We start from the raw sequence: 27,931 nt of genomic DNA, 5'->3' as shown, positions 1-27,931 counted from the left end.
GTCTCTCTGTACTCTTGTCTGTAAGTGGACGTATTCTCCGTCTGAAGGCTGGGACGACACCTTCTGGAGCGCCATCGGCTTGGAGGACCTGATGGAAAACTGCTATTGTAAAATCGGTGGGAGAGAGTAAAGCTCAGGTGTCTGTGTGTGTTCAGCCGGTCGTGTTGACTGATAGTGTGTGTGTGTGTGTGTGTGTGTGTGTGTGTGTGTGTGTGTGTGTGTGTGTGTGTGTGCAGGTGAGCAGACTTGTATTCCTGGGACTCCTGTAGGACGAGGACTGACCTCAGAGGCGGCTGCAGATCTGGGCCTGAGACCGGGAACGGCTGTGGCCGCTTCACTCATAGACGCACACGCAGGAGGGTTAGGTATGATACGCCACACCAGCTGAGTGCTAATGCAGCGCTCGCTCATCCACGTCTCTTTGAAATGAAGAGAAAACTGTGTCATGGCCTCGTTTACACTGCAGGTCTTGATGCCCAATTCTGATTTGTTGCCTATATCCAATTTATTTGACTGTCCGTTTACACGTCTTTTTCAATTGTGACCCATTTCCGATTTGACATACTATCTGAAACATTGCGCATGCTTAAAGTTGGTTCTTGCACAGATGGACGAATGCGAAATATGCTTGATGCTAGCTCTGCGATATATGCAAAGTTCGCCAAACATCAGCATGACTGTGAGGCGGAGGACGACAAAAAGGGCCATCATTGCAGCAGCGCATGTGCTTCAGTTATTGTGTGCGAGAGATCTCGGGACTGCTGGGAACATACAACACGATCTCATGAAAGTGCGTAACTAATTTTATTTCTCGCGCCATTTATACGTCAAAAATAGTTTTGCGTGCATAATACGCACTGTAAACCCCTTGGGTAGGATTAGGGGTGTGGAGTGCGTGCGTATTACACACCATAAAGAACATATTTTTGAAATTACCATTGTTTGGAAGCGCTATATAAATGCCTCATTCATTTATATCATATGCACTCAAAAACTATTTTTGGTGTAAATGGCACGAGAAATAAAATTAGTGGTATAGATATGCACTTTCATGAGATTGTGGCGGGCTTTAACGAGAAGCAGTGGGTCCGAAATGTTAGGATGAGCTAGCCAACTTTTGATATGTTGTGTCATCGTGTGTCCACATTCCTCTCCTATGACGACACCATCCGTCCCTTCGCAGATGCGTGTCGGGGTTGTCTCTCGTCATTAAACCGCGGAGACGTAATGCCTCAGAAAATCCTGCCTTTTACATGACAGTCGCATTGGCACATATATGATTTATATCTGATTTATTTCCACATATGAACGAGGCCTGAAACAGATCTCGAAATATCCGAATGCATGCGTTTTTTCCCTGTTTACACAGTCATATAACACATCCGATCTGTGTCACATAAGATCTGTGTCACAAAAAATCTGAATTTGGTCTCATTTCACTGACAGTGTAACCAAGGCCATAATGAATGCATTTACACTGCGTTAAATACGGTGTCACTCCACTTCTGTTTGAGTGTGTGACCTTCGACAACCCGCTTCACTCCTAAATAGATCAGGTCTTTATATTTTTATCACTACAACACATATTGTTATTTTGATTAAACAATCATCATGTGTTCTAAAATAGAAGCAAAGAGACTATACATGTAATATAGGTCTACATTTATGTAATTTTAATGCTCTGGCCTTTGCAGATATTTAAAATATGGCCATCTTTAAGCATGACTCTTTGGATTTATATGAAATGGTAACACTTTACAATAAGATTACATTTTTGAGCATTAACTTAGGTTAATAAATGTTGTATAAGTATTATTCATTGTTAGTTTGTTAATTTCAACATTTACTAATACATTTTAAATTGAGTTTTAATTTTTATTTTATCTGTTATTACCTTAGTTAATGTACTATGAACTAATATGAATGATCAAGGTACAATTGTATTGCTCAAATATTAATACATGCAGTAAAACATATATTGCATAATGCATATAGTTCATGAAAGCTAGCTAATACATCCTTGTTAACAAATGGGACTTCCAAAGTGTTACCTATGAAATTTATATAGGCTATGTTTCTAGGTAATAGCTAAAGAAACACATATCTACAAATATTTTAATGTCTAAATTTATTTCTGTATAGTTAGTTATGTAGAACTTCTCATTTTAATATATTCATATTTATATATTTATTTAATTTAGCACATTTCAGTTCAGCACTGTTTTACTGGAGTGTTATGTTTGTTTTTAATCCAGTATCCATTTAAAAAAATATTGGTTGAATAATCGGTTATCGGCATGTACGGTCAAACCTAAATATCTGTATCTGTAAAATCCACTATCGGTCGACCTCTACTGTAAACAACAAGAACAAGCAGGAACACTTTAATTTCCTCATAATATCCACTGCAGCATCAGCTTTTTTCTCTCTGTGTCTGAAATGCTTCGATCAAGGATTCAGTCTCTCGAAACCCCACCTCTCTGAGAGCTGCTCTGCTCTGATTGGTCAGATGGCCCAGTCTGCTGTGATTGGTCTGAAACCAAACCCTCATTATCATATCTGAATCTCAGCTCTTGATATACACTGGGATGCGAACATTAACAATACCGTGGGTTTTACCATATCAGGAAGTGAGACTGGAATTACAGGTTGACTCATTTCAGTTCAGAATCGCTTTCTTTTTGGAGACAAAAAATCTATTTATCGGAACTTTGATCATTGAAACGATACTCGGTTACTAACGTTACCTCGGTTCTCTCTAGAAGAGGGAACGAGTATTGCGTAAGCTAAGCTAAAGTCATCTTTGCTCGAGATATTGAAGCCAAAAATCATCCTTAATATTGTATTTATTGTCAACGCAGTACAGTAGCCAGCAGACTTAGAGCAGGCCATCTTGTGTGCTCATTGGCTGCCCTGCGGCAACTGCTGCAGCCTACCACTGAACCTCGCGTGTGACGTCACGTCCAATGAGGGCGCTTCGCGCCCTTACGTGTCATAGCCCGCCAAAATGGGGGTGGCTTAGCGTATAAAAGCCAGGCTCGTTGGCTGTGTCCTGGTTCCAGCAGCTGAAGCGAAAAACGCTCGTGGCGCCTGCACAGTCAGGTTACGCAATACTCGTTCCCTCTTCTAGAGAGAACCGAGGTTACGTTAGTAACCAAGTATCGTTCTCTTACGAGAGGTTCTCTCGTATTGCGTAAGCTAGCTTACACTACGGGAACCCATTGTCAAGGCCGTGCGCCCAGCCTCCACTTCATGAGTCCCAGGGATTCCCGGGGAACATAGATAAGTGGGAAACAGGTGGCCAGCAATGCGGGCCAGCACATGTTATAAGCACATACAGGGTATACAGAGCGGCGTCGCCGGTCCATATAACTATTCACTATATAGTGCAGCTCAACCAGGAAGGCGAACGTCGCGTGAGAGAAGTCTGCGCATGATCATCTGGGCAGGACAAACACACTGCTCACACTGACAGAAGTTTAGCCTGCAAGGCGGGAACTTCCAGGTTATAAAACCTAACAAATGTGGAGGGAGAGGCCCAGCCTGCCGCCTCACAAATGTCATGAATGGAAATTCCGCTGGACCAAGCCCACGACGAGGCCACGCCTCTGGTGGAATGCGCCCTGATGCCCAAGGGGCATTGCAGACCTTTAGACTTATAAGCAGATGTGATAGCTTCCACTATCCATCTGGACAGGCTCTGTTTAGCGGCGGCGAGACCCCTGGTGCGCCCACCGAACGAGACAAAGAGCTGTTCCGAACGCCTGAAAGAGGCGGAGCGCGTAATGTAAACCCTCAGTGCCCTGACGGGGCAGAGGAGATCCACATCACCCTCACTATCGGATGCTGGCAGAGCCGAAAGAGAAATGACCTGCACTCTGAAGGCGGTGCCCAACACTTTAAGGACATAACCATGTCTTGGCTTGAGGATGACTTTAGAGTCATTTGGCCTGAACTCAAGACACGCTGCGCTAACAGATAGCGCGTGTAAATCCCCCACACGTTTAACTGATGACAGAGCTGTCAGAAAAACGGGTTTGAGCGAGAGGTACTTTAGGTCCACGGAGTTTAATGGTTCTAAGGGGAAAGCTTTCAGGGCCTCTAGGACCAGTGAAAGATCCCACATGGGAACCGACGAGGGTCGCGGGGGATTCATCCGTCTAGCTCCTATAAGGAAGCGAATGACGAGCTCGTTCCTTCCTATTGACTGGCCACGCGTCGACTCAGTGAACGCTGCGACGGCCGCCACATAGACTTTAAGCGTGGGTGGGGACCTGCCCTTATCCAACTTCTCTTGAAGGAAGCTAAGCAACCCCGTGACCCCACACATTCGTGGGTCTAGATCTCTATCAGCACACCATTTGGAGAACACGACCATTTAGACGCGTAAAGTCGCCTCGTAGAGGGAGCTCTGGCTTGCGTAATCGTGTTCATCACTCCTTCTGGCAGTACAACGGGTATCCGTTGATTAACCATACGTGCAGAGACCAGCGCTCTGGATGGGGATGCCAGATTGAGCCGCGGGCTTGAGAGAGGAGATCTCTCCTCACCGGAATCGGCCAAGGGGCTGTTTGGGGCAGCCGCATAAGCTCCGGGAACCAGGTTTGATTCTGGGCTATAAGGAGCACCGAGTGGCGCGTTTCCCTGATTCTCTTGATTACCTGTGGTAACAGAGAGACCGGAGGGAAAGCATAAAGTGGGAGGCTGGGCCAGATTTAGGCCAACGCATCCTCGTTCTTTGAAAAGAACAGCGGGCAATGAGTGTTGTCTTTTGACCCAAACAGGTCGACTTTCGCTTTGTCGAAGAGGCGCCACAGTAACTGGACTGTTTGGGGATGCAGGGACCATTCCCCTTGGGGAACGTAGTTCCTGGACAGTTTGTCTGGATCGTCGTTCAAGTGGCTTGGCACATGCGTGGCTCTCAGCGAGCGCAGGCGGCCCTGAGACCATATAAGAAGGCGTTCCGTCAGATGGCAGTGGTTTCTGGATCTGACGCCGCCCTGACGGTTTATGTAGGACACCACAGACATGTTGTCCGAGCGGACCAGTACATGGTGGTGCTGTATGAACTATCACTTGGGTGTTCAGCCAGCGTTTTAGCGGGCGGATGCGCAGGAGGCCCAGCTGAAGCACAGCCGCAGCTGATGCCATACAGCCTAGCATCTTCTGGAATGTCTTCAGAGGTGTAATGCTGCCCTCCTGGAAAGACGCGGCTAGCTGTCGAACACGGCGGGCGTGCTGTGTCAATAAGCGGGCCGTCATAGCCACAGAGTCCAGTTCTATTCCTAGGAAGGAAACCTGACTGACTAGTGGGCAGTAATGACCTCTTGGTCCAGTTGACCATGAGACCCAAGCTTTCCAGATGGCTGAGAAGCACAGCTCTGTGAGATAACAGTTCTATCTCTGACTGACTCCGCGATGCGGAGAGCTTCGCTGAAGATGATGAAATCAGTGACGCAGCAAACGAGCCTGGCTTTTATACGCTAAGCCACCCCCATTTTGGCGGGCTATGACGCATAAGGGCGCAAAGCGCCCTCATGGGACGTGACGTCACGCGCGAGGCTCAGTGGTAGGCTGCAGCAGTTGCCGCAGGGCAGCCAATGAGCACGCAAGATGGCCTGCTCTAAGTCTGCTGGCTGCTGCACTACGTTGACAATAAATACAAAATTAAGGATAATTTTTGGCTTCAATATCTCGAGCAAAGATGACTTTCCCCGTAGCGTAAGCTAGCTTACGCAATACGAGAGAACCTCTTGTAAGAGAACTGCAGATCTTTCACATTCGCAAACATATTTATTACACACTACATTAAAGGAAATACACTAAAAAGCATAATTGGGGCTTTTTAAATCCTGTTGACACAGGAGGAGCATTGCAGTGTTTGTGTGCTCCTAATATGGCCCTGATGTTTAGTCAGCCTCTTCTTGGTTTCATCACAGTGTTCCTGTAATAACTGTCCTGACCTGCTTAATCTAAACCTTCAGATGATATATAGCAATAAATAAACAGGCAAAACATGTAAACTAGTGCAAGATTTTACAGGCAAAACCAGGGTTTTTTCATCCACTTGTCAGTTTTGAGCTCTAACTGCTTCCATAGCTTGTCTTCTTTCAAACTAGTGGAAAGAAAACAAGTGCTTATTTTATTTCACTTTATCTATTAGTGTCTAAAAATTTTAATCCTTAAAGACGGTGAACTTGAGTCCGAAATCTCCAATTCAGCAGCTTCACACACGCCAAAATTTTAGTTTATATGAAATCTATATCTATATGAAAGTTTGTTCATATATCATTCACCACATTTATGCAACATTTTTATACAACTGCTAAAAACATGATGAAAATGTATTTGTTTCTGTCTGTTGACAGTCTTTTCTGATTTATAGAGTGATAAAAAGAAAAATCCAAAATCCCTGCTGGAAGAAAACAGTAATAAGTCAACAAAATCAAATAAAAATGATGAATCTAGTTTCTGGACAGGAAATATATGCATATGAGTACATATTTAATTAGATAGTGACTCATTTGCATATTGCAATGCAAAAACAATTGTGTTACTGTACTGTGATTAATTAGCTGGGTAATTATCGTAAGATCTGTGAGTTTAAATTTATGTAGCAGTGTCAGTTATATTTTCTGTAATTTTATTGTCTTGTAGAGGTCATCGGGGCCGATGTGAGGGGACACCAGCTGCCCTGTGAAGAGCAACCAGTCACGTCCCGTTTGGCTGTCATATGTGGGACGTCCTCATGTCACATGGCTGTGAGCTTCAGTTCCTGTACTTGTTTGTGTTCAAAGCATGTGACTGTTGATGTCAGCGTGTGTCTGTATCTCTCAGGTGAGCACACAGCCACTGTTCGTCCCTGGGGTCTGGGGCCCATATCTGTCCGCCATGCTGCCGGGACTGTGGCTTAATGGGGGAGGTCAGAGCGCCACGGGACGACTGGTGAGTCAATCACATCTATCTTTAATATGGAAGGAAATCCCAGAATGCACTGGACAAAATACATTTAGATTTTATTCAATACTGAAAGCATAATTGCAAAACAAACCAGTCTAAGAGACCATTCACACAGAACATATTTTTGTGGTTAAAAATGCAAGATGTAGCGCAGTGGAATGGAAAAACACACTCAAAACACTTCAAGCCCCTTAACATACTAAAACAGTGACATTAAAAGTGTAATTTAGTGTACAGCTTATTGATGATGCAGATGAGCACAGAATGTTAACACAATACTAAATGTTTAAGAATTTCCTCTATATTGGTTTCCTTCCTAAACGTTTACTCGTATTGCGTCTTTGCTAGACGCTATGGGGGAAAACTTAGTTTTGAAAACTTAAATGATTTATTGAAGCCTTTTTTCAATAACGCAGTGCTACTGCACAGCCATAATAGTGCGGAGATGCACGCATGCTTTTGGCTAGGCAAGTGGGAACTGCACAAACCTATGGCCAACTGGCATGTCTGCGCGAGCCCATCCGGGGCTGGGGGGGGGGTGTCCCGCCGAACCGTGCGCAGAGCCCGCCAAAGAGGCGGGGCTTCTGCCTATACAGCTGCTCATTTTGCCATGGGATTTCAGAAATTTTTCTACTTCAGTAATGATCAACTGCCCTTCATTTATTCCACATGAGTGAAGCTTCGGCACTCTCCGGCGACCAAGAGCCTGATCGTTCGGCGCACGCCCTCAAAACCTACCTACCAGACCTAAATGGACATCGCGTCTTAATCCGGTCGGACAACATGGCGATAGTATCCTACATAAACCACCAGGGTTGGACTCAGGTAGAAGCCTCTGTACAGGGTAGCCAGACGTCTGCTCTTTTGGGCACAACACAGCCTGCGCTTGCTGAGAGCGATGCACGTGTCTGGCAGATTGTCTCGCGACAGCATGTCTGCTCCCTGATTCAATGTGTCCCCGGGAGAATGGGCCCTCCAGCCCCAGGTTCAAACAATTTGGAGTGTCTTCGGCAGGGCAGAGGTTGACCTCTTCGCCTCCAAAGACAACTCTCACTGCCCAATATTCCATGGCCCACAAATAGCCCAGTCTTCCCCTTTATGCTTTTCCCTCAGTCGTGCTCTTCCCTCAGGTCATCAACAGGATCAGAGAGGAGAGATGCACAGTCTGTCTGGTGGCCCCCCTTTGGTGGACCCAGCCTTGGTTTCCCGAGATGATTCAGCTGCTAGCAGCAGCCCCATGGCCAATGCCATGGGCTATCCATGTGGGCTATCCACGAGAGTGTCCTAAACACTATATCTGAGACCAGAGCCCCATCCACGAGACTCGTCCACGTACTTAAGTGTTCTGTCTTCTCCAAATGGTGCTCAGCATGGAGCCAAGACCCTACTTCATGTGATGTACCGCTCCTATTTTCCTTCCTACAAGTGCTGCTGAACGCGTGTCGTACCCCTCCACGCTCCGTCTATGTGGCGGCCATAGCAAAGTTAGATGCTCCTGTGGCCGGCCAGATGTTGGGTAGAAGCAATTTGATTGTTCGCTTCCAGAAGTGGGCAAGGATGCTCAACCTGCCTCGCCCCCTCACAACACCTTCCTGAGACCTATCAGTCCTGTTACAGTCTTCAGGGCCCTCAAGGGGCCCCCGTTTGAGCCGCTACAGTCGGCCGAATTAAGGGCACTTTCGCTCAAGACCGCACACTTGCTAGCCTTAGCATCGGTCAAGCAAGTGGGCTTGAGATTACGGGAACGAGTATTGCGTAGACAGCTGTGCTATAGGCAGATGCCCCGCCCTCTTTGGCCGGCTCTGCGCTCGGTTCGGCGGGACGCAGCCTGATTGGCTCGCGCAGATGTGCCACTTCGCCATAGACATGTGCCGTTCCCACTGCCCAGCCAATAGCGAGCGTGCATCTCCGCACTATTATGGCCGTGCAGTAATACTGCATTATTGAATAAAAGGCTTCAACAAATCGGACAAAAAGGAATTTTCCCCCATAGCATCTAGCAAAGACACAATACTCGTTCCCGTTATCTCAGGGAACCGAGGTTATGTTAGTAACCGAGATGTTTTATATGGGACAACACTTGAGGAACGTTTCATCTGCTCGCCTGTACACAGTATGCATCATCAATAAGGTGTGTATTGAATGTGATCTTTTAATATCTCTGTTTTGCTACATTAGTACATAGGAAAGCCTTGCCCTCAAGGTGGGTGTGCCTATAAGGGTGTGTTAGAATCGAAATGAAATGGTCCAAACGAGAAGTGCCCCAATTATTGGTCTTTTATTATGAATAAACAATTCACAACCCCAGCGCCGGAGGGAGACAAAACGCTCAGCTCATAATGTCTAAATTAAAGTCTTACGGGGAGGAGTATAAGTCCAGTTAGTATAAATTCATAGAAAAGAATGTGCAAACGTGTCAGTTTTCGGCTGAACAAAGAATCCTTCTTATGTTATAGATTTATGCTGAGGGAGAAAATATATTTCTAACAATGGCCCCATTGATAAGATAATTATCACATAATAGAATTATCATATCACATCATTCTCAGCATATTCATTCTAGTACAATAATACATGCAATATTCTTCAATCAAACATTTCCTTCAAAATCATTAATATTTGACAGTTCTTTTCATCAAAGCATATACAAAAAATTCAAAAGTATTCATAGCACGATGAATCTTAATAGATTCAGTTATAATTATTGCTAATATCAATCAGCAATCTCGTTCTTCGTCTACTTCTCTTCCTCGTTCTCCTTTCGATCAGTGCTTCCACATAGGCTTGTGCGTTCCCCTGGGATGGAGCTGCCTTAACCCGGCTAGCATGGACCCACTGCGGCTGGTGGTCAGTCAGAACACCGATCCTCGTCACAGCGATAACAGTGGATGGTCCTGAATAGTTCGGCTCACCGAGTTACGTGGGCTTCAGACACCTTATCAGCACCTGTTGTCCTGGAACGAAAGGATGAGTCGGCTTTTCTGAAGGAAGAGGGAGAGAGAGAGAAACATCACCATTTATGCCTTTTAACGTTCTAACTAAGGAATCCACGTAATCCGAGATGATCACCTCCGTGTCACCTGTGGAGAGATTGCCAGCGCGACCTCTGACCCAAGGGGTCGGGAAAGGTCTACCCATCAGAATTTCAAATGGAGAAATTTTTGTGGTTGCTGATGGGGACATTCTCATTTCCGTCAATACGGCAGGCAGCAAATCAACCCAATTTCTGCCTGTATCTAGACACGCATTATTGAGACGTTCTTTTATCGTCTTATTTGTCTGTTCTACGTTAGCTTATAATTGCGGCGAATAGGGAATGTGGAAGTGCCAATTAATATTAAACTCTTTGGCTAACAATTGTGTGACTTTTGAAGCAAACGGAGTTCTATTATCACTCGCTATAACGGTTGGAATACTGAAACGCGGTATAATTTCTTTTGCAAGAACCTTTACACCGTCTGAGCGTTTTCTTTACCACACGTAAAAGCTTCAGGCCACTTAGAAAATCGATCAACAATCATGAGCAAATATTTGTGATTTCCACATGGAGGCATGTGTGTAAAATTGATCTGTAAATATTAAAAAGGAACCTCAGGATGCGGTAAAGCTTCATGCGGGTTGCCTTGTGTCTGTTTGTTCGTGCACACACCAGGCAAGCATCCAATATCAACAAAGTATTCTTTCGAACATTTGCTATGCAGTATGATTGATTCAAATTTTGTATCACTTTTTCTTTTGACACGTGTGATACACCATGATAATGCCTGCACAGCATTACAACGGTGGATGCTGGTAGAGCGATTCTACCCTGCTTGTCTCTCAGAATACCAGCTTGATCTGGTTTCACTTCGTTCGCAGCCCAATGAATCAAGTCAACTTGCGTAGGGTTAGCTTGCAGTACTTTAATGTCCAAATCATTAATCAGCGACAAATTCATCATAGGTACATCGTTGCTCTTTTCATTTACGTATGGACTAAGTATTACTTCTTTAGCAGCCCATTTCGCGACTTCATCTGCAAACCTGTTTCCCTTAGCCTCATCCGATTAACCTGTTTTATGACCAGCTACTTTAATAACAGCAAGTTTCGATGGTTTCGATGGTCAAAATTGTTTTTCCGTCGGAGGTTTTGAAATTTCTTTCTTCCCACAATTTAGCAAAATCATGGACAACGGCGTACGCGCATTTGGAATCAATGTATATATTGATGCACTGAACTTTTGCCAACTGACAAGCTCTTGTTAGAGCAATTAATTCTGCTACTTGAGCTGATTTATATGGCAATGAATATGCCTCAATTACACGATCAGGTAATTTGACAATAGCATATCCACACAAGTATAAATTGTCATTTGGCTTGAAACAGGATCCGTCTATATACCAATTATCTCCCTCCTCCAGGAAAGATGTCGACACATCTGGCCTGCAGGCAGTCGAAGTTTGGATTCTGGTAAGGCAGTCGTGGTCGTCACTCTCAAATTCACCATCTGTCAACAACCTGTGCAGATGTACAGTAGGACCATGAATAACAGAAGTTACTTTCAACGTTAAATTAGCAGTTGCTAATAATATAGCCTCATAGCCTGAACGACGTTGAGCAGTCATGTGTTGAGTAGAAATGTTATGCATAATTGCTCCTACCTGATGTGATGTGTGAACTGTGAGTGGATATGATAAAACAACCCTTTCAGCATCCTGTACCATGATCGCTGCAGCAGCCACTGCACGTAAACAGGCCGGGAGTCCCCGAGCCACTGAATCAAGAGTTTTAGACAAATAAGCTACTGGACCAAAAGTGCCCCCATGCTCTTGGGCCAGGATTCCTGCGGCTGTGCCCCCACCTTCGTGCACGTACAGGTGGAAATCTCGCTTGTAGCAAGGAAGGCCGAGGGCGGGAGGCCTTAACAGAGAGGATTTCAAATGTCTTAACGCTTGGTCCATCTCACTTGTCCATGTAATGTCCTCTTTATCATCCAGCGTAGCGTCTCGCAGGATTTTGTCATACATGGAGCAATTTGGCACCCATAATCGACAGTAATTGACCAGTCCCAGAAAGCTCTGCATTTGCTTCCGTGTTGAAGGGTGCTTGAACAAAGCGATGGCTTTGACTCTGTCCGCAGACAGGCGAACTTGGCCTTGTGACAGTTCATTGCCGATGTAATTGACTTTCCTCTGCACCCACTGAAGTTTCTCTTTAGATGCCTTGGAACCAGCCTCTGCTAAAACGTTGCAGACAATTGTAGTGGCAGCAGCACACATGTCCGCAGAGGCACCAGTGACGAGAATGCCATCAGCGTATTGGAGCAGGCAGGTGTCAGGAGGGAGTCTGACATCCTTCAGCCTTGCGTGCACTACAGCGGAGAAAACAGCCGGAGAATCTCTGAACCCTTGAGGGAGTCTTGTCCATATGTACTGGCAATTCTGAAAACAGAAACCAAAAAGTGGCTGAGTTTGTTGGTCAACAGGAATGCTGAAGAAGGCGGAGCATAAATCAATGACAGAATAAAATGCATGTTCTAAAGGAATATAATTAATAATAGTTTGTACATCTGGCACAATAGGAGCATGTGGTTTTATCAAATCATTAATTTTTCTCAAGTCTTGCATTAAGCGCCAAGAATCATTTGCTTTCTTGATTGGATTAATTGGTGTGTTGTAAGGTGAATGAGTGCGAACCAGAATGCCTTGAGCCAGAAACTGATCAATGAGGGGTCGAATTCCCTCCTCTTTTTCCTTTGAAAGCGAATGTTGTTTTTTAAAAAAAAAACAGGCCTATTCATTGTCAAATTGGCCACATAAGGTTGGATATCAAGAAGTCCCACGTCATCCTTATGGGCCGCCCACAATTTCGGGTTTACATCAGCTACTTCCTGTCCGAGCTCAGTTGCAGATACATCCTCGAAGAGAGCACTTCCTGTGTCGGTCGTAAGAGAAAAGGCTGCTGGAAACATGAGTTGCAAAGAGTCAGAGTCAAATCCTAATTTAACACCCAACTTATGCATTAAATCTCTACCTAACAAGCAGAATAAAGAATCAGGTATAATTGCAAAAAATCATGCATTTTGAACAATGATGGTATATCATTAGAAGTAACAAATAAAGGTGGTGTCAAATTACAAACCACTGGAATATTATCTATTCCTATAGAATTTAATGTCCGTCATTCCTTTCCCCATTCAGTCGGATACACAGGTCTCTGTCTTTCAGAGGGAGAAAGAAAGGGAGGCCATCAGAGCGCCTAAACATCGGTTTCTCATTAGTTTGCTGAAATCTCTCAGCTTTTTTTCTGCAAAATCGCTGTGTGTGTCCGCTGTGTGTGACATAAAAAAACACTTTATGTCATTCCTAACATTGGGTGGCGGGCGATTTTGGACAGTGGAATTTACTTGGAACATTGCGGGAACTTTTCCTCTGGAGTTTTCAAATGCCCCAGCAGACGACAGTTCACGCAAGCGTCTACCCAATTCATCAACAGAAATGTTACTAATGTTGGTTATAGTTATTCGAATCATTTGTGCAGTCTCGTTGTGCATGTTATTCAAAAATGTGTTCATTTTTTCATCAACAGGGTAGGATTTATTTTTTATAGGTTCCGAGACAGGAGAAGTTTGAATGCTCTCATATCTGGGAGGGAGGGGCGCTCTGACTTCAGCAGGATGTGAAATAACTTTCTCCTTCTCAGGCTGTTCAGCTTGAGGGGGAGAAAGATTTTTGTTGTTATCCACTTTTGGACCACGATTCCAATAAGATTGCATGTCTTTCCAGATCTTATAGGTACGTTTCATATACGAATAATCCCAATCGGGATCGCCCCAATTTCCAAAAATCATGTATTTTGCTTCACGCATATATGTGTCTTTAAATGAGCCGTCACGAGGAAACGCATCTAATTGTGTTTTGCCAGTTGACCAGCCAGCTAAATTTGACACATATGGCTCTGTAAAAAATGCTTGATTATTTCTAATCATAAAATCTTTCGGAGATTCATTTTCTAACGGTGGACTAATTTTATTCCCCATTGTACACACACAAAAATTTCTCCTTCATGCAACTTAAATAAATTGCAATATAGCCAAATGGAACTGTAGGGTATGGACCAATCAGACACTAATTATTCATTATATACAAAGGTTTATGAAACTCCAAAACTAACAGCCCAAATGAACGAACACAAGGGGCAGAAACAGTGTCATGTTACAGGGCATGATGAGGAGATTTTACGACCTCCGAGGAATGTGGCCACATGCACAAGAGAGAGACTATGAAACAGAAACCCTCTTTAAAACAGACTTTGCTGCATTAATCATAGACTAACTGATCTATAAATGAACATGCATAAAACTGTGAAAGAAACAGTGTAAATGGTTGACTGTCTCGTGTACTATTAGGTATATATTATGGTATGTATCCTGGTATACAACCAACTAACGATCAATGTAACCTCACCTGTATCATGCCTCCTACCTAATTAATCCTCATTTAATGACTCACACTTTGATGTTCATCACCTTCTTCTAGAATGCAGTGTGGATGTGTTATAGCTATCTGAGCATTAATGAAGGTATAACCACGCTAGGGACAAAGACCCGTAAATCAACTAAGAGCCACTTTCCCTCTCAGACATGTCACCTTTCTGATTGGTCGAGTTCAACCCTTAGGGGAGGATCTTTTCCAGGCTTTATTAGAGACAGCCCACATGTGACCTCCCTCTCTTAGTTCTTTCATCCAGCCGCAACACTGTTCTGGTGATCCTGGGGAACCCCCTCCCCCTCCACAGGGGCCCCAGGGCCCAGCAGGCCTCGATCCAACCAGATATGGGCACAGGCAGGAGAGAGAAGACTCTCACAAAGAACCAAGGACAATCTCAGGAGTTTTGGAACAAAGACTCCAACCAACAACGACTCCAATCACTCACTCTTCCGACTTCCTCACTTCTCCTGGGTGCTCAGCGTGGCCTCAACAGGGCCCCAGGCCCTGACCAAACCAGCCATGCGTTCCTGGAGAAAGAGAACTCTCAACCAACTTCCACTTCACACTGCCGGAACCATCAACGACTTAAATTTTCAACAACTTCAAGAATTGTTCCCACTACAAATGCAAGTATTCAATTCAATGAAATGTGAAAATGAAATTCTGATGGTTCTTCTCATAGACCCTTTCTCCGGTTGCCAATTTAATCCTATCACTTACCTATTTCTGTATATGTGTGTGTTTAGTTTATTCATGTTTATGATTTAGTTAATAAAACTTATGCACTTTATGTATTTGGTTCTGATTTGCTTGCAATACGAAGTCCCTTTATGGTTTCGGTTCTTGCTACATGCTCAAAACGCTGTACATATTAAGAAATAATTATTCTTCTGTGGCCAGGGAAGATACCCTTTTCTTAGAATAAATGAATAATCAAAAGAGTTCGTTGGACGAACTGATTAATTGATTGTAATATTAATTTAGCCATGTCAAGTTAATCCAATTAACTGACCCAAATATTCAAAATTAATCATAACAAGTTATTATTGATTATTAATATTTCATATAGCTAGGTTCCTTACAGAACTCAAAGAAAAGTATACAATTTCAAATTAATTGTGTTAGTAAATTGGCAAATAGAGAGAGAAATAAGAGAGAAGAAAAGAAAAGAGAAAGTTAAAAGAAAAAAAATAGTGATTTATTTATTCATAGCCCTAGACCAAAGGGAAATTAAAATAGACTTTGCAAAAGAAAACAAATTATCTGTGTAGCAAATCTATTTTTTTCTTGCAAAAAACGGAGGAAAGTGATCAATTTTCCTTACATTCTTCCCGCATTTATCGAAAACACGAGGATAACCGGTCCCGTATCGTTTTAAACAAAGACAAATAACATCGAAAGAGGGAGCTCAAATCTCTTTTGCTTGTTCTTCTCACATTTTTTATTAAAAATACGAGGCTACCGTCCTGTATCGTTTTATACAAGGACAAATAACAAAAAAGAGAGAGAGATCAGTTCCCTTTTTTCTGCTCTTCCCGCATTAATTAAAACACGAGGCTGATTTCACCAAATATGGTAAAAATCACGGCACTACAAATACGTTTTCTCAGCAGACAGTAAGAATCAACTTTCTCTTTTGTAAAAAAAAAAAATTCTTACCTGTCTGGAGAAATCCCTGACGACGCCCCCAAGTGTTAGAATCGAAATGAAATGGTCCAAACGAGAAGTGCCCAAATTCTTGTTTTTTTATTATGAATAAACAATTCACAACCCCAGGCCGGAGGGAGACAAAACGCTCGGCTCATAATGTCTAAATTATACATTATATAGGCAAAGTATTACAGGGAGGAGTGTAAGTCTAACCAATAGAACCAAACATTACATCATTGGCATATCATATAGACTTTATATTACAACTTCTTTATATGGGCAGTATGCGCTAGAATCTCCTTGCAAGCCTGGAGCTCAGAGGAAGCTCTTCAATGTGTAACATAGAAACACAAAGAAAGAAAAGGAAGAGAAAGGAGAAGGGAGGGGGCTCCCTTCCTCATTAATGAATACCAGATGTTTAACTTTACATACATAGAAAAGAATGTGCAAACGTGTCAGTTTTAGGCTGAACAAAGAATCCTTCTTATGTTATAGATTTATGCTGAGGGAGAAAATATATTTCTAACAGGGTGTGAAGATTTTCATAGTGAAAACAAGGGTTGTGTACCGAAACCTGGTACCAATATGGAACCGGTACCTAATGGCTCGTTTCCACGGAGCGGTACGTTACGGTACAGTACAGTACAGTACGATTTGGGATGGTAAACCCTGATCTGGCTTGCATTTCCACCGCCAACAGTACCCTTACTTGATAGGCGTTGTAGTGTTACAAATTTATTAAAATGTTTCAATTTAGGTTCAACAGTATTTTATCTGAGAAAGTTACCATTTTGAGGCATAGGACATTAACCGTTTTGTTACTTCTCATCTGATGTCACAGACCTGCCTGTTCCTGTCTGTCCTGCTCTCTCTATTGTAAGTTAAATTGATCAGAGCACTGAGACTATCACCTTTTGTCTTTATCCACTGCCTGGCCATTAAGCTGTATGATAATGTGAAGGTATCGGTGAAGAGTCAGGCTGATTGGATTAGGATATTTACATTACACTGTTATGCTGATTGGATTAGGATGGGTAACACTCTCAGTCTAGGGCAAGTTCCTAAACTTGTATGCCTCATTTACATGCTTTTGTTTCAGAGTGTCTCCACCTTTATGTAATTCCTCCCCCTGAAAGGGTATATGAACTAAAATGTATACTGCCTTAGTTAGACTTGGGTAAGATTTTGGACGAAGCAGACTAAAGCAAATAAAGAATCCTGCTTAAAAGATAAGCCAAGTTTCCTGGTCTTCGCTTCTGAGTTTTTCTACACTTAAGAAGAACAAGGTTTACAACAGTATCCTCTCCCCAAATTTGTCACTAATAAAACTCAATAAAAAATATTTAAAGAAAAGGCTTATATTTACCTTTTAATAGTTTGTTTACATCTACCTTGTAAATATATTTTTTTATTAAAAATGTTACAATTACAACAACAATTCAAGTGCAATCTTTCTTTGTAAAAACTAAAGTATACATTTTATCATACATATTTCAAAGTTAAGGATTCATTACTTTGGATATAGCCTAGGCTACATTGGAACAAACACATAATAACATATTATTTGATTACTTTATTTTTGACAAAACATACTATAGGCCACCTATTCTTAACCATAGGGCCGCGGCCCGAGCGCCACCTGGAGGGCCGCAAAAAACTTTACGTTTTTCACCTGTGGGCCGCGAGGGCCGCGGGACCAAACTAGTTATCAATTGAAGACACCAGAATGACCACTGTTATCCATGAGGCAGTTACGGCCGCTTCACACCGCAAGCGTCAGCGGCACGTGAGCAGCGCATATTTTTTTCTTGCATGTTAATCAATGAGTGCATTCACACTGCGAGCAGGAGCAGCGCGTGAGCGTCAAGCAGGAGCGTCGCGTGAGCAGCAGTGAAGCGGGGGATTCGGCGCCGAGTCTATTTTTGCTGCGATGCTCACGCTCCATTAAAGTGAAAGCACACTTTAGATGGACAAAATAAATTTTATTTCACACAAAAAGTGCCCAAAATGCACAGAATAAGCATGTCTAGTGAGTTTTAACAAGAACTAGAGTAGGCAAAAAAGGCAAGGAATATAGGCAAATTCAGTTTGGGTGAAAGTATGGTGTATTATAAAAAACTAAAAAACCTAAAGTAAAATAGCCAGAAAATATTATATAAAAACTTTCTTTTAGTTTATGAAATACACAGACAGCTACATAGGCTAGCACAACCCAAATCAAACCCGAGTGTGCGGTTTTGTGTGTGTGTGTGTGCTTTATCTGCGGAGTTTGCATTCTTGTAAACCTATTGAAAATATGCTATGACTGAAACGACAAGATTGGAGCTGTTTTCTTGGTTGTTTTGTTGTTTACTGACATTTATATGGTTTACCAACTTCTAAAATCAAATGTATAGTTGTCTTTGTAAATAATTGTTCGCTTATATGTAGCTTTGGAGCCGCTACTGTGACACTGTACAAACGCTTCCAGTGTGAATACTCTCGCGTGTCTGCAGCTGCAGTGACGATGTAGTTACGCTGACGCACTGCTCAAGCCCCGCTCACGCTTGCGGTGTGAAACAGCCGTTACAATGCACCATCCCACCACTATCTGTGAAGCAGGCCCAAGTGTCTCATTAAGAGGGGAACATAAATAGGGAGTTGTAGCTTGTTCAAATTGGACTGTTGTTATTGTTCATTTATAACAGATATGAAGAGCAACTTCAGGTTCTACCATGCAAAAATGTAGACTGCTGAAACAATTATCAAATTATTTTGCAGATTATAAAGCTATACTTTTTAATTTGCACTTTATTTAAATTTTAATTTACAACTTATTTATTTTGAAAAATATTATTATGCATTTATTTATTTAAGCAACACATTTTATTGTTTTTATTTTTATTAATATACATTTTCACAGGCAGTGACATTCACAGACAGTGATTCAAGTGATACAGCAAATTCTCTTTTGTCTTGTCGCGCATGAATGGTTCAAAAGCATTCGCACGAATAAGAGCGGGATCATGTAACACTAGCCAAAGGATGACAAAAATAACAGATGCTGCGTTAATTGCGTTAATAGCCCTATTTGTTTATTTCATATAAAATCGCAGCATTTTGCTTCATATAATCGCATTGGCTTGACATCGCGATTGCGATACGATTAATCGTGCAGCACTAGTTAGGCTAATATGCCTGACTTGAGCCTTTAAATTTGTTCTTGATGCAGATTGATTTGTTCCATGAATTGTTGTGTGTTTTGCATCTTGTTGTAGCCTATGTGCATGTTTACATACACAATAACCTGTTAAACTGCAAGTGGATTTCATTTAGTTATTGAATACAAATCAAACCAATGGTGAGATCAATAAACCAATACAGTGCTAATATTTGAATGGGCCCTGGGCCACTTTGTACTGTAAAATTTGGGCCCCGACATCAAAAAGGTTAAGAACCCCTGCTATAGGCTATTTAACATATCAGCAAAATTGGCAAACAAAAGCTTATTTGAGATGGCAAAGATTTTACAGTAAAAATGTATAATCTATCCAAAACTAGTCAACGAAATGTTGTCTTTCATATGTCTGTAACATAGGTCTTTCGTTTATATTAGAAATATAAATGTTAATTTGCAGTTTAATACGTTGCTTATACAAATACATTTTATTTCAACATATTTCAGTCGATTTTTACTCATCTCAGTATAGCAATATAGTTTGCTAAAAGCGGATCATTCATTCACACACAGAAACGCGATTCAAATTTAAACTGTCTTTTTGCGAGTTGTGGTAAACAGCGCATCTCTGCTGTTCATTCATTCACACACAGAAACGCGATTCACTTGAGAATGAAAAAAACTTACTACAGTATTCCTCAGTATTATCCTACAGTATTATCATACATATTTTAAAGTTAAGGATTCATTAGTTTTTATATAGCTTACATTGGAACAAACACTATAATAACAACTTAGTTGATGAGTTTATTTTTGACAGAACATAGCCTACTATATATTTAAAATATGAGCCGAAACTGGATGACAAAAGCTTATTTGATATTTTAGAATAAAATCTTTATAATCTATCCAAAACTACGAAATGTTATCTATGGGATCAAATTACCGCCAAATGTATTGCGGCCACGGATCAAAATATATTAAGCGTGAATCAAAAAATAACAAGCATGGAAAAAAAAAATTTAAACACATTAAAAAATATTTTTCATGCTTTCTTTAAAATGATGTTTTCCTTGGTTTTATAACTCTGTACTTTGCGCTCTTTCATTTTCTGCTCATAATTTATTTTTTGGTACGCTTGTGCTGTTTTCCTCTTCGCTCATCTTTCCATGTTCTGGGCTTGCTCTTCCAAATGTTGCAGTTCGAGTTTCATGTAAATTCATGTAAATTCATGTTCATGTAAAAATCTTTCCGTGGCAGGACACCGTTAAACTGTATGTGTGCCTGGAACTCGACCTGTTACGTCTACCTGGCGATCCGTTATCGTTAAATTCGTCACTTTAACGACGACGACCTGTTGTGTCGTTAGTTGACAGTTGTGCCTGTCTGACGATCCATCATATTAACCTTTAAAGATGAACTGAACTGAAAAAAATCAACGTTGATAACATGTTGTTTATGACAATTAAAAGTAATTTACATTAAAAATTGTAACTAAAAATATTCAATGCAAATGAACACAATAATTATAATAAATCACTGCATATCAAATCCACCTGGTTTCTGTAATCTCCTCTGTACACTATCATTTTCATTAATCTTTAGTCAAATGGTACATCTATCTAGTCTAGAATTAATTTACCATGCTACCTAGGCTATATGATCGCTTAACAACAACAATTAAGAAAATATTTCAGGATGGCGTATTTAACTGTAACGGATCACCAGGTATGCTGTGCATCTTTTTTCCTTTTACAAAGGCTACAGGTTTATTTTAAATTTTAGTTGTTGTTCTTTGTTTTACATACTCTGAACTGTACCACAAATGCCTTTGTATTCGTCTTGTACTTTTTGCACTGTATGCCTTGTCTGTAATGGAACTAAATAATATAAAGGCTGTGTGTAGCATTGAAAGGTCAAAGTCCTAAATTCTTCAGACGGGTAAAATGGTCGTTTTTAACTTAATTTTAGCAAAGAAATGTAGTGTTTCAAAACTGCATGATGTTTTAGAGCTGCTTTAGGATAATCATGAGCCATTGTTTAACACCAATTACCAGTGTGCGCATTAAAATGTAGGCTACCTCAAAAAAGGAGGAATTTAATTATTTGTATATGTCCAGAGTTCAGATAGCTTTACTGCTTAAAAGTCCTTGTAAAGTTTAAAATAAACTTTTTGTGAAAAATATTTTTTAATGTGTTTAAAGTTTTTATTCATGCTTGTTATTTTTTGAATCACGCTTATTATATTTTGATCCGTGGCCGCAATACATTTGGCGGGAATTTGATCCCATTTTTGATTCACGCTTATTATATTTTGATCCGTGGCCGCAATATATTTGGCGGGAATTTGATCCCATAGTTATCTTTCATATTTCATCTGTAACATAGTAGGCTAAACATAAACAACAGCGCCCATCTGTGCCGTTAATTCATTCACACACAGAAACCTGATTCAAATTTAAAGTCTTTTTGCATTTACAGACATTAGAACAAAGCACAAGAAGAAAAAACTTAGGGTAGCTACTCACAATTCTCGGCTAGATCGGTCGCTCCTCAAAATGAAAATAAACCAGTACATGTTCTGAGGTAAATGTCCCAGGATTACTCCTCACAGTCACAGCCTCACAAGCCGAAAAGGTACATTAATCTGTTGATTAAATTTGTTGTGTTATCGCGTTTATGAGGGACGTTGACACGTTTGCATGTGTCGCTTCAGATCATTTGCGTTTGAATACCGCGCTCTCCGTGGGCGTGTCACATTAGCAGAATAATGAGCTGAGAGAACGATAATGAGATCGGCTGACACCCCTCTCTTTTTTATAGATTACATAAACAGAGAATATTTATTTTAGTTTTGAATTAGATATTTTAAAAGTACAAACTTAAATGATTATAAAGATATATTGCTCATGCTTGTGTGAATAGTATTCGCTGAGTTTTGTTTAAGTTTAGAGACGTGCTCCAGAAAAAAGGTTAACCGAGATGGAGAGACAGAAAGCACACCCTGTTTATTTTCTTTATTTTACAAAAGCACAATGTTTTATTTCGATTGTAAGTGGACACATAAAAAAATAGACATTCAACAGTTTATTTTTTTATATTTCTTAAGTGTGTATGACCAAAAATGACAGAGTATTTTAAGTCTATTTTCCTGCTACTGTATGTGAAAAAATCGAGCAAAACGTGCTGGCGCGTTTGTCGACCCCAGAGGGTTAAAGAAATCTTAAACATCATAGCCACACAAATGGGGTTCAGGCAATGCGTATTGGTTATATTCACTGCATGCATAACGTTAGCCTATTCATAACAAAACGAAATATAAAAGAACCCTGCCTCTTTTCATTTAAATTCTAAAAATATTACAATTATTAATATGGTCCAGGCAATATGTGCATTTGTACTAAACAACAAATGTTGCAGTAAACAACATTACAGTGCTCATCTTCACTGTAATAAAATTAAAAATGACAAAACTCAACTCTGTCTCTTTTTGTTAAACTTCAGTTTTATCAATAATAGCCATTATAAAAGTATAAGTAAAAGGTACAAGAAGCTATACAATAAGAAATAAAGCAAACCATTCAGTCAAAAGTCAGCGCTCTAGTCTAACGTTACAACAGTAAAGTTAAATAGCCTAAATATATAAAGTTTTGAAACTTCACTTAGCCCTCAACCATTGGCCAGGGAACAAATGATAGATTCACGAGACCAAAGATCGCCCGTTAGGTCTACACAAGACGAATTATATCTCATATTTAACCACTACAGAGACGTCAGCAGCAAACGTCAGAACGACTAGCCGAGGAAAGGCTGTTCCAGGCGGGGTACATGAGCGCCGAACGCCCTGTGATCGCCTGGAATGGATCTCACAACCTAGATCAAATTTTCATAAATCTTTATAAATAAACCACAGATTTCAGCTTTAAACAACTACATTCTCACCTGAAAAACTCTTAAAATGACATTTTGAGACACAATGACAGTAATATATTTCAACTGTATATTAAAAAATGGTGCTTCTTATGTTGTCATTCCCCTTTTAGCACGTGCAAGTGACTATTCTCTGTCAACCAATCAACATTATGCAGTGAGTCTAGCTCCACCCTTTAGGTACCGTACCACTGTGCTAAGTACTCCAACGGAAGGGTACTGAAAAAGTGGTATGGCTTTTGGCAGTGGAAACGGAAATAGTTGCGTACCATACTGTACTGTACCGTACCGCACCGCTCGGAAACGAGCCATAAGTAACCGACATGTACTCGGACTTATGCCTCAGCTGTCGGTTGAAATACTTCCCTCTGGTTCTCCGAAACGGACGTAAGAAGCATCATCACCGCACGTGATCGCTAGTTAACCCTTTAACACGTACGATCGTTCACGCCGGTGTGATTAGACACATAAATAGACTACCTACTAGCAAACAATACATTTATTGTTTGTAAAATACACAACGATGTCCATGGAAGCAGCAATAACAATCCTTTCAATTATAAATTGAAGAAGTGTTTATATGCATATTGTGTAGGTAACTATAAAATTTACTCTATTCTTCTCACACTTCACTGGCCACTTTCATGTATTTTGGGAGAAGTGGATGAATTGACGCGCTATAGGCCTAAATCTGACAGATGCAATTCTCTGAACTGCGGTGCGTACTAACATGTCGAACATTATGCGTTAGATCAACTAACATGAGTCATGACCATTATAAAGGTTTCTTAAAAGACAAAACACATTCACTCACACGTATTTAAGAATAAAAAATATCAGCCAAGGACTGACTCGCCCGTCACGCAACCAATCACAATCACGTTTTGTTCCGCACCATGTTTAGTGTGAAAATGTAAAGTTGATGTCCCTACAATAACAGACCTACATACATCTAATAAATTAGTCAGGAGTCAGGAGAGGTGTCATATTTGGCCAGAGAAGACAAGAAATGTGTTAATATTTCTGCAAAAGAGAAGCTAGTTTGTGGCACACCAAGAATACACACTACTTTGCTGTTATTAGAAATGTAACTGCTATTTAGTGTTAAATTATTGTAGTTGGGTTAGGTGGCTTGGGTTTTATTGTGAATTTATTATGAAAATTTGTTGTGTTTTGTATTTAGTACACTTTAAATATTTCAGTATACTTTAAAAAAATCTATATATTGTTAATTTTTAAGATTATTTTATTTATTTATTTTTCAATAAAAAAGCCGTTCTTTAATGTCATTCACCATCGTTTTGAGGCTCTTTTTTTAAAGTATCGGTTCAGGCACCGTTTAGTAAAAGACGCTGCTTGAGAATGTTGACAGAAAGACAGTTTATTTGGGTTTGAAACAGAGCCATGATGTCTTGGTTGATTAATTGATTGATTGGTTGGTTGGTTGATCGATTTGATTGGTAACTTGGTTGGGTTTTTTTCTTGATTGATTTATGATTGATTTGATTGGTTGGTTGTTTGTTTTATTGGTTGATTTTTCTTGGATGATTGGTGGTTTGTTTGTTTTTTCTACTTGGTTGGTTATTTTTTTCTTGGGTTGATTAGTTAATTGATTTGATTGGTTGGGTAGTTGGTTGTTTTTTTATTGGTTGGTTAATTGATTCGATTGGTTGGTTGTTTTGTTATTTTCTTGGTTTATTGGTTGGTTGGTAGATTTTGATTAGTTGGTTGGGTTTTTTTCTTGGTTGATTGTTTGTTTGGTTGATTGATTCGTTAGTTTTTTTCTTGGGTTTGTTGGTTGGTTGATTGATTTGATTGGTTGGTTGTTGTTTTTTCTTGGTTTATTGATTCGATTGGTTGTTGGTTTTTTCTTGGGTTGGTTGATTAATTTGATTGGTTGGTTGGGTTTTTTTCTTGGTTTATTGGTTGATTGATTGGTTGTTTTGTTCTTGAAAGGAGTGGTTGTTTGGTTTTTGTTGTTTTTCTTGGGTTGGTTGGTTGATTTGGTTGGTTGTTTTTTTTTCTCGGTTTATTGATCGGTTGATTGATTCGATTGGTTTTTTGGTTGATTGGTTGTATTGTTCTTGGATGATTGGTTAGTTTTCTACTTGGTTTGGTTGATTGATGGATTGTTTTTATTGGTTGGTTTAGTTGATTGGTTGATTAGTTGGGTGGTTATTTTCTTGGTTTGGTTTATTAGTTGGTTGGTTGTTTTCTTGGTTGGTGGGTGGTTGGTTGATTGGTTGTTGTCTTTATTGGTTTGTTGGTTGATTGGTCGTTTTTTTACTTGGTTGGTGGTTTTCTTGGTTGTTTGGTTTATTAGTTGGTTTCTTGGTTGTTTGGTTGTTTGTTTGGTTATTTTCTTGGTTTTTGGTTGGTTGTTTCCTTGGTAGTTTGATTGATTGGTTGGTTTTGTTGGTCGTTAGGTTGGTTGTTTGGTTGATATTTTAAATTGGTTGTTTGGTCTGATTGATTGGTGTAGTTGATTGGTTGGCTGTTGTTTTTTTAGTTTATTGGTTGGTTGGTAGTTTGGCTGCTTGGTTCCAGACAGTCATCACTGTACTACAGGACATTGTGACAAACGTTACAATAAACACATAATACGCTATATATACAGATGGTTTACATGAAAATATATGAATATCTTAATTAGAGCGATGTCATGTCCTTTCAGGTGGACCATGTGGTGAACGGACACGCCGCTTCCAGGCAGCTGAAAGAGCAGGCGGAGAAGAGGTGAGCATCAGTCGCTCTGATGCGTTTCTGTTCTCGCTCAGTCTGATCGCTGAGCTTTTCTCTGCAGTGGGAAACACGTTTACTCCTGCCTGAACCTCCATCTGGAGCACATGTCTGGAGACGCAGCACAGCTGGAGCAGCTGACGGCCGGCCTGCACATCTGGCCTGATTTCCACGGCAACCGCTCTCCTCTGGCCGACCAGACATCACGGGGATCGGTGAGGAACGCTGTGCTTGTTACAGTGCTGATGAAAAAATATAATAGTTTTCATTGTACTGCCTTTAATTTAATTTAATTTTTTATTATTTATTAATAAAACTGATAACTGGACGTACATTTTCTGCAGAATATGTGAGTGGTGCTTACTGCGGCAAAATTTGGCACCAGGCAGTTGTTCGGATGTTGTGGGTGGTTGCTAGGGTTGTTAGTGTAGTTGGTAGGCAGTTGCTATGTTGCTGCTAGAATGAGAATATTGAGAATGAACTCCAAATTAACATTTATAGTAATGACAATCTTTTTTTTTAATTATATTTTTGGGCTTTTTTCCTTTATTTCAGAGGACAGAAATGTGGATTTAACAGGGACATTTGCTTAATGTCATGAAAATAATGTTAATAGCCCTAGAAAGTACTTTTTTCTTTACGTTCTAGAAAGAAAGATTTTCTTTACGTTTAATATAATTTCTTATTTTTAACCATTAAGAAAAAAGACACATCAGATAGTTTTAGCTTTTATAACTAATGTTTGCAGTGGTGGAGAGTTGATTGATGATGTCACTGCTGGTGTGTGCAGGTTGTGGGACTCACTTTATCACAGACACTGGATGATTTAGCTCTGCTGTATCTAGCAACTCTTCAGGCCATCGCTGTAAGACACACACCACACACACACACACTCTCTCTCACATACACACACACAAAAACACTCTCACTCACACACTAAAGTGTTCTAAGTGTTCAGTATTACAGTGTTAATGTGATTGTGTGTCTCTGTTGTATGAAGCTTGGCACCAGACACATCCTAGATGCCATGAAAGAGGCAGGATATGACATCACAACCCTCTTCCTGTGCGGGGGGCTGAGCAAGAACGCGCTGTTCGTACAGACACACGCCAACACCACGGGTCAGTGCTCACTCACACACACGCTCATATATCTGACATGACATGACCAACACCACGGGTCAATGCTCACTCACACACACACTCACTCATTTATCTGACATGGTAGAGACCTGCGCGGGACGGATTTTATCCCGTTCCTGCAAAAATATATGTTGTTTTCTCCCGCTGCTGCCCCCAACAATCAAGTTTCGTCCCGCTCCCGCCCGCAAAATCCCGCGGGTAAACGTATAAGTACTTTTTTTTTTAAATACATTGCATATTCTGCCTGCTACTCTGTGATTTTTTTCACTTGCTCCCCTGTTGAATATAAAAAAGAAAAAAAAAGAAACGGAAAATAAACAAATGTTTTGTTTTATTTGCGTTTAATTCAATGGATGAACTTGAACAAGGAACTTAGAACAAATAAATACAGTAAAAAAAGTAAGAAATGTACATAAATAAAAATATACCATAATGATTATAGTATAGCCTAATAAATTATATAATAATAATAAACCTGGATTTCTTTCATGTTCAAAAGTAGCCTATATATAGGGCCTAATACTGCTTAAGAATGCCGCCTTTGCTTTTAGCAATTCCTTCAAACATTAAACAAAAACTATCCTTATTCCTCAATAACAAAATATACCAATTTTAAATATTTAGCTAAATAAATAAAAAAACTGAATTAACTAAAACAATTTAAAAAAAACTGTATGACTACTTAATGTGCCCATGCAGGAATAGCATGTCGTTCACTGATGAGGGCTTCAGATTAATCCGTCTCTGCTCCAGTATGCGACCGCAAATACTGAAAGCCCTCTCCGATGGTGCGCTGGAAGCTGGAATGCAAAGTACATGGCGTGTGTCATGCGGTGCAGACATTTTGCCTCTGTGTGGTAGGCTTGGCTGTTCTGCGCCTATGA

The 27,931-nt window shown here is 40.6% G+C and overlaps 1 protein-coding gene across 1 annotated transcript; it reads left to right on the top strand.

The window, feature by feature from the left end:
• Positions 1 to 27,931, top strand: LOC143753370 (FGGY carbohydrate kinase domain-containing protein-like; the record flags this gene model as incomplete). Its single annotated transcript, XM_077245699.1, has 9 exons — positions 1 to 116; positions 237 to 365; positions 6,658 to 6,761; positions 6,838 to 6,945; positions 25,841 to 25,902; positions 25,970 to 26,120; positions 26,696 to 26,770; positions 26,906 to 27,026; positions 27,909 to 27,931. Coding segments are annotated over 9 exons (889 nt in total), but the record flags the coding sequence as incomplete, so codon positions are not given.

This window comes from Siphateles boraxobius, unplaced genomic scaffold, assembly GCF_051911475.1.
Source record: "Siphateles boraxobius isolate OS27281-9 unplaced genomic scaffold, OSU_SipBor_1 281, whole genome shotgun sequence".
NCBI classification, from domain to species: Eukaryota; Metazoa; Chordata; class Actinopteri; order Cypriniformes; family Leuciscidae; genus Siphateles; species Siphateles boraxobius.
The sequence above is the reverse complement of the archived record's forward strand: the minus strand, read 5'-3'. Positions and strand labels throughout refer to the sequence as shown.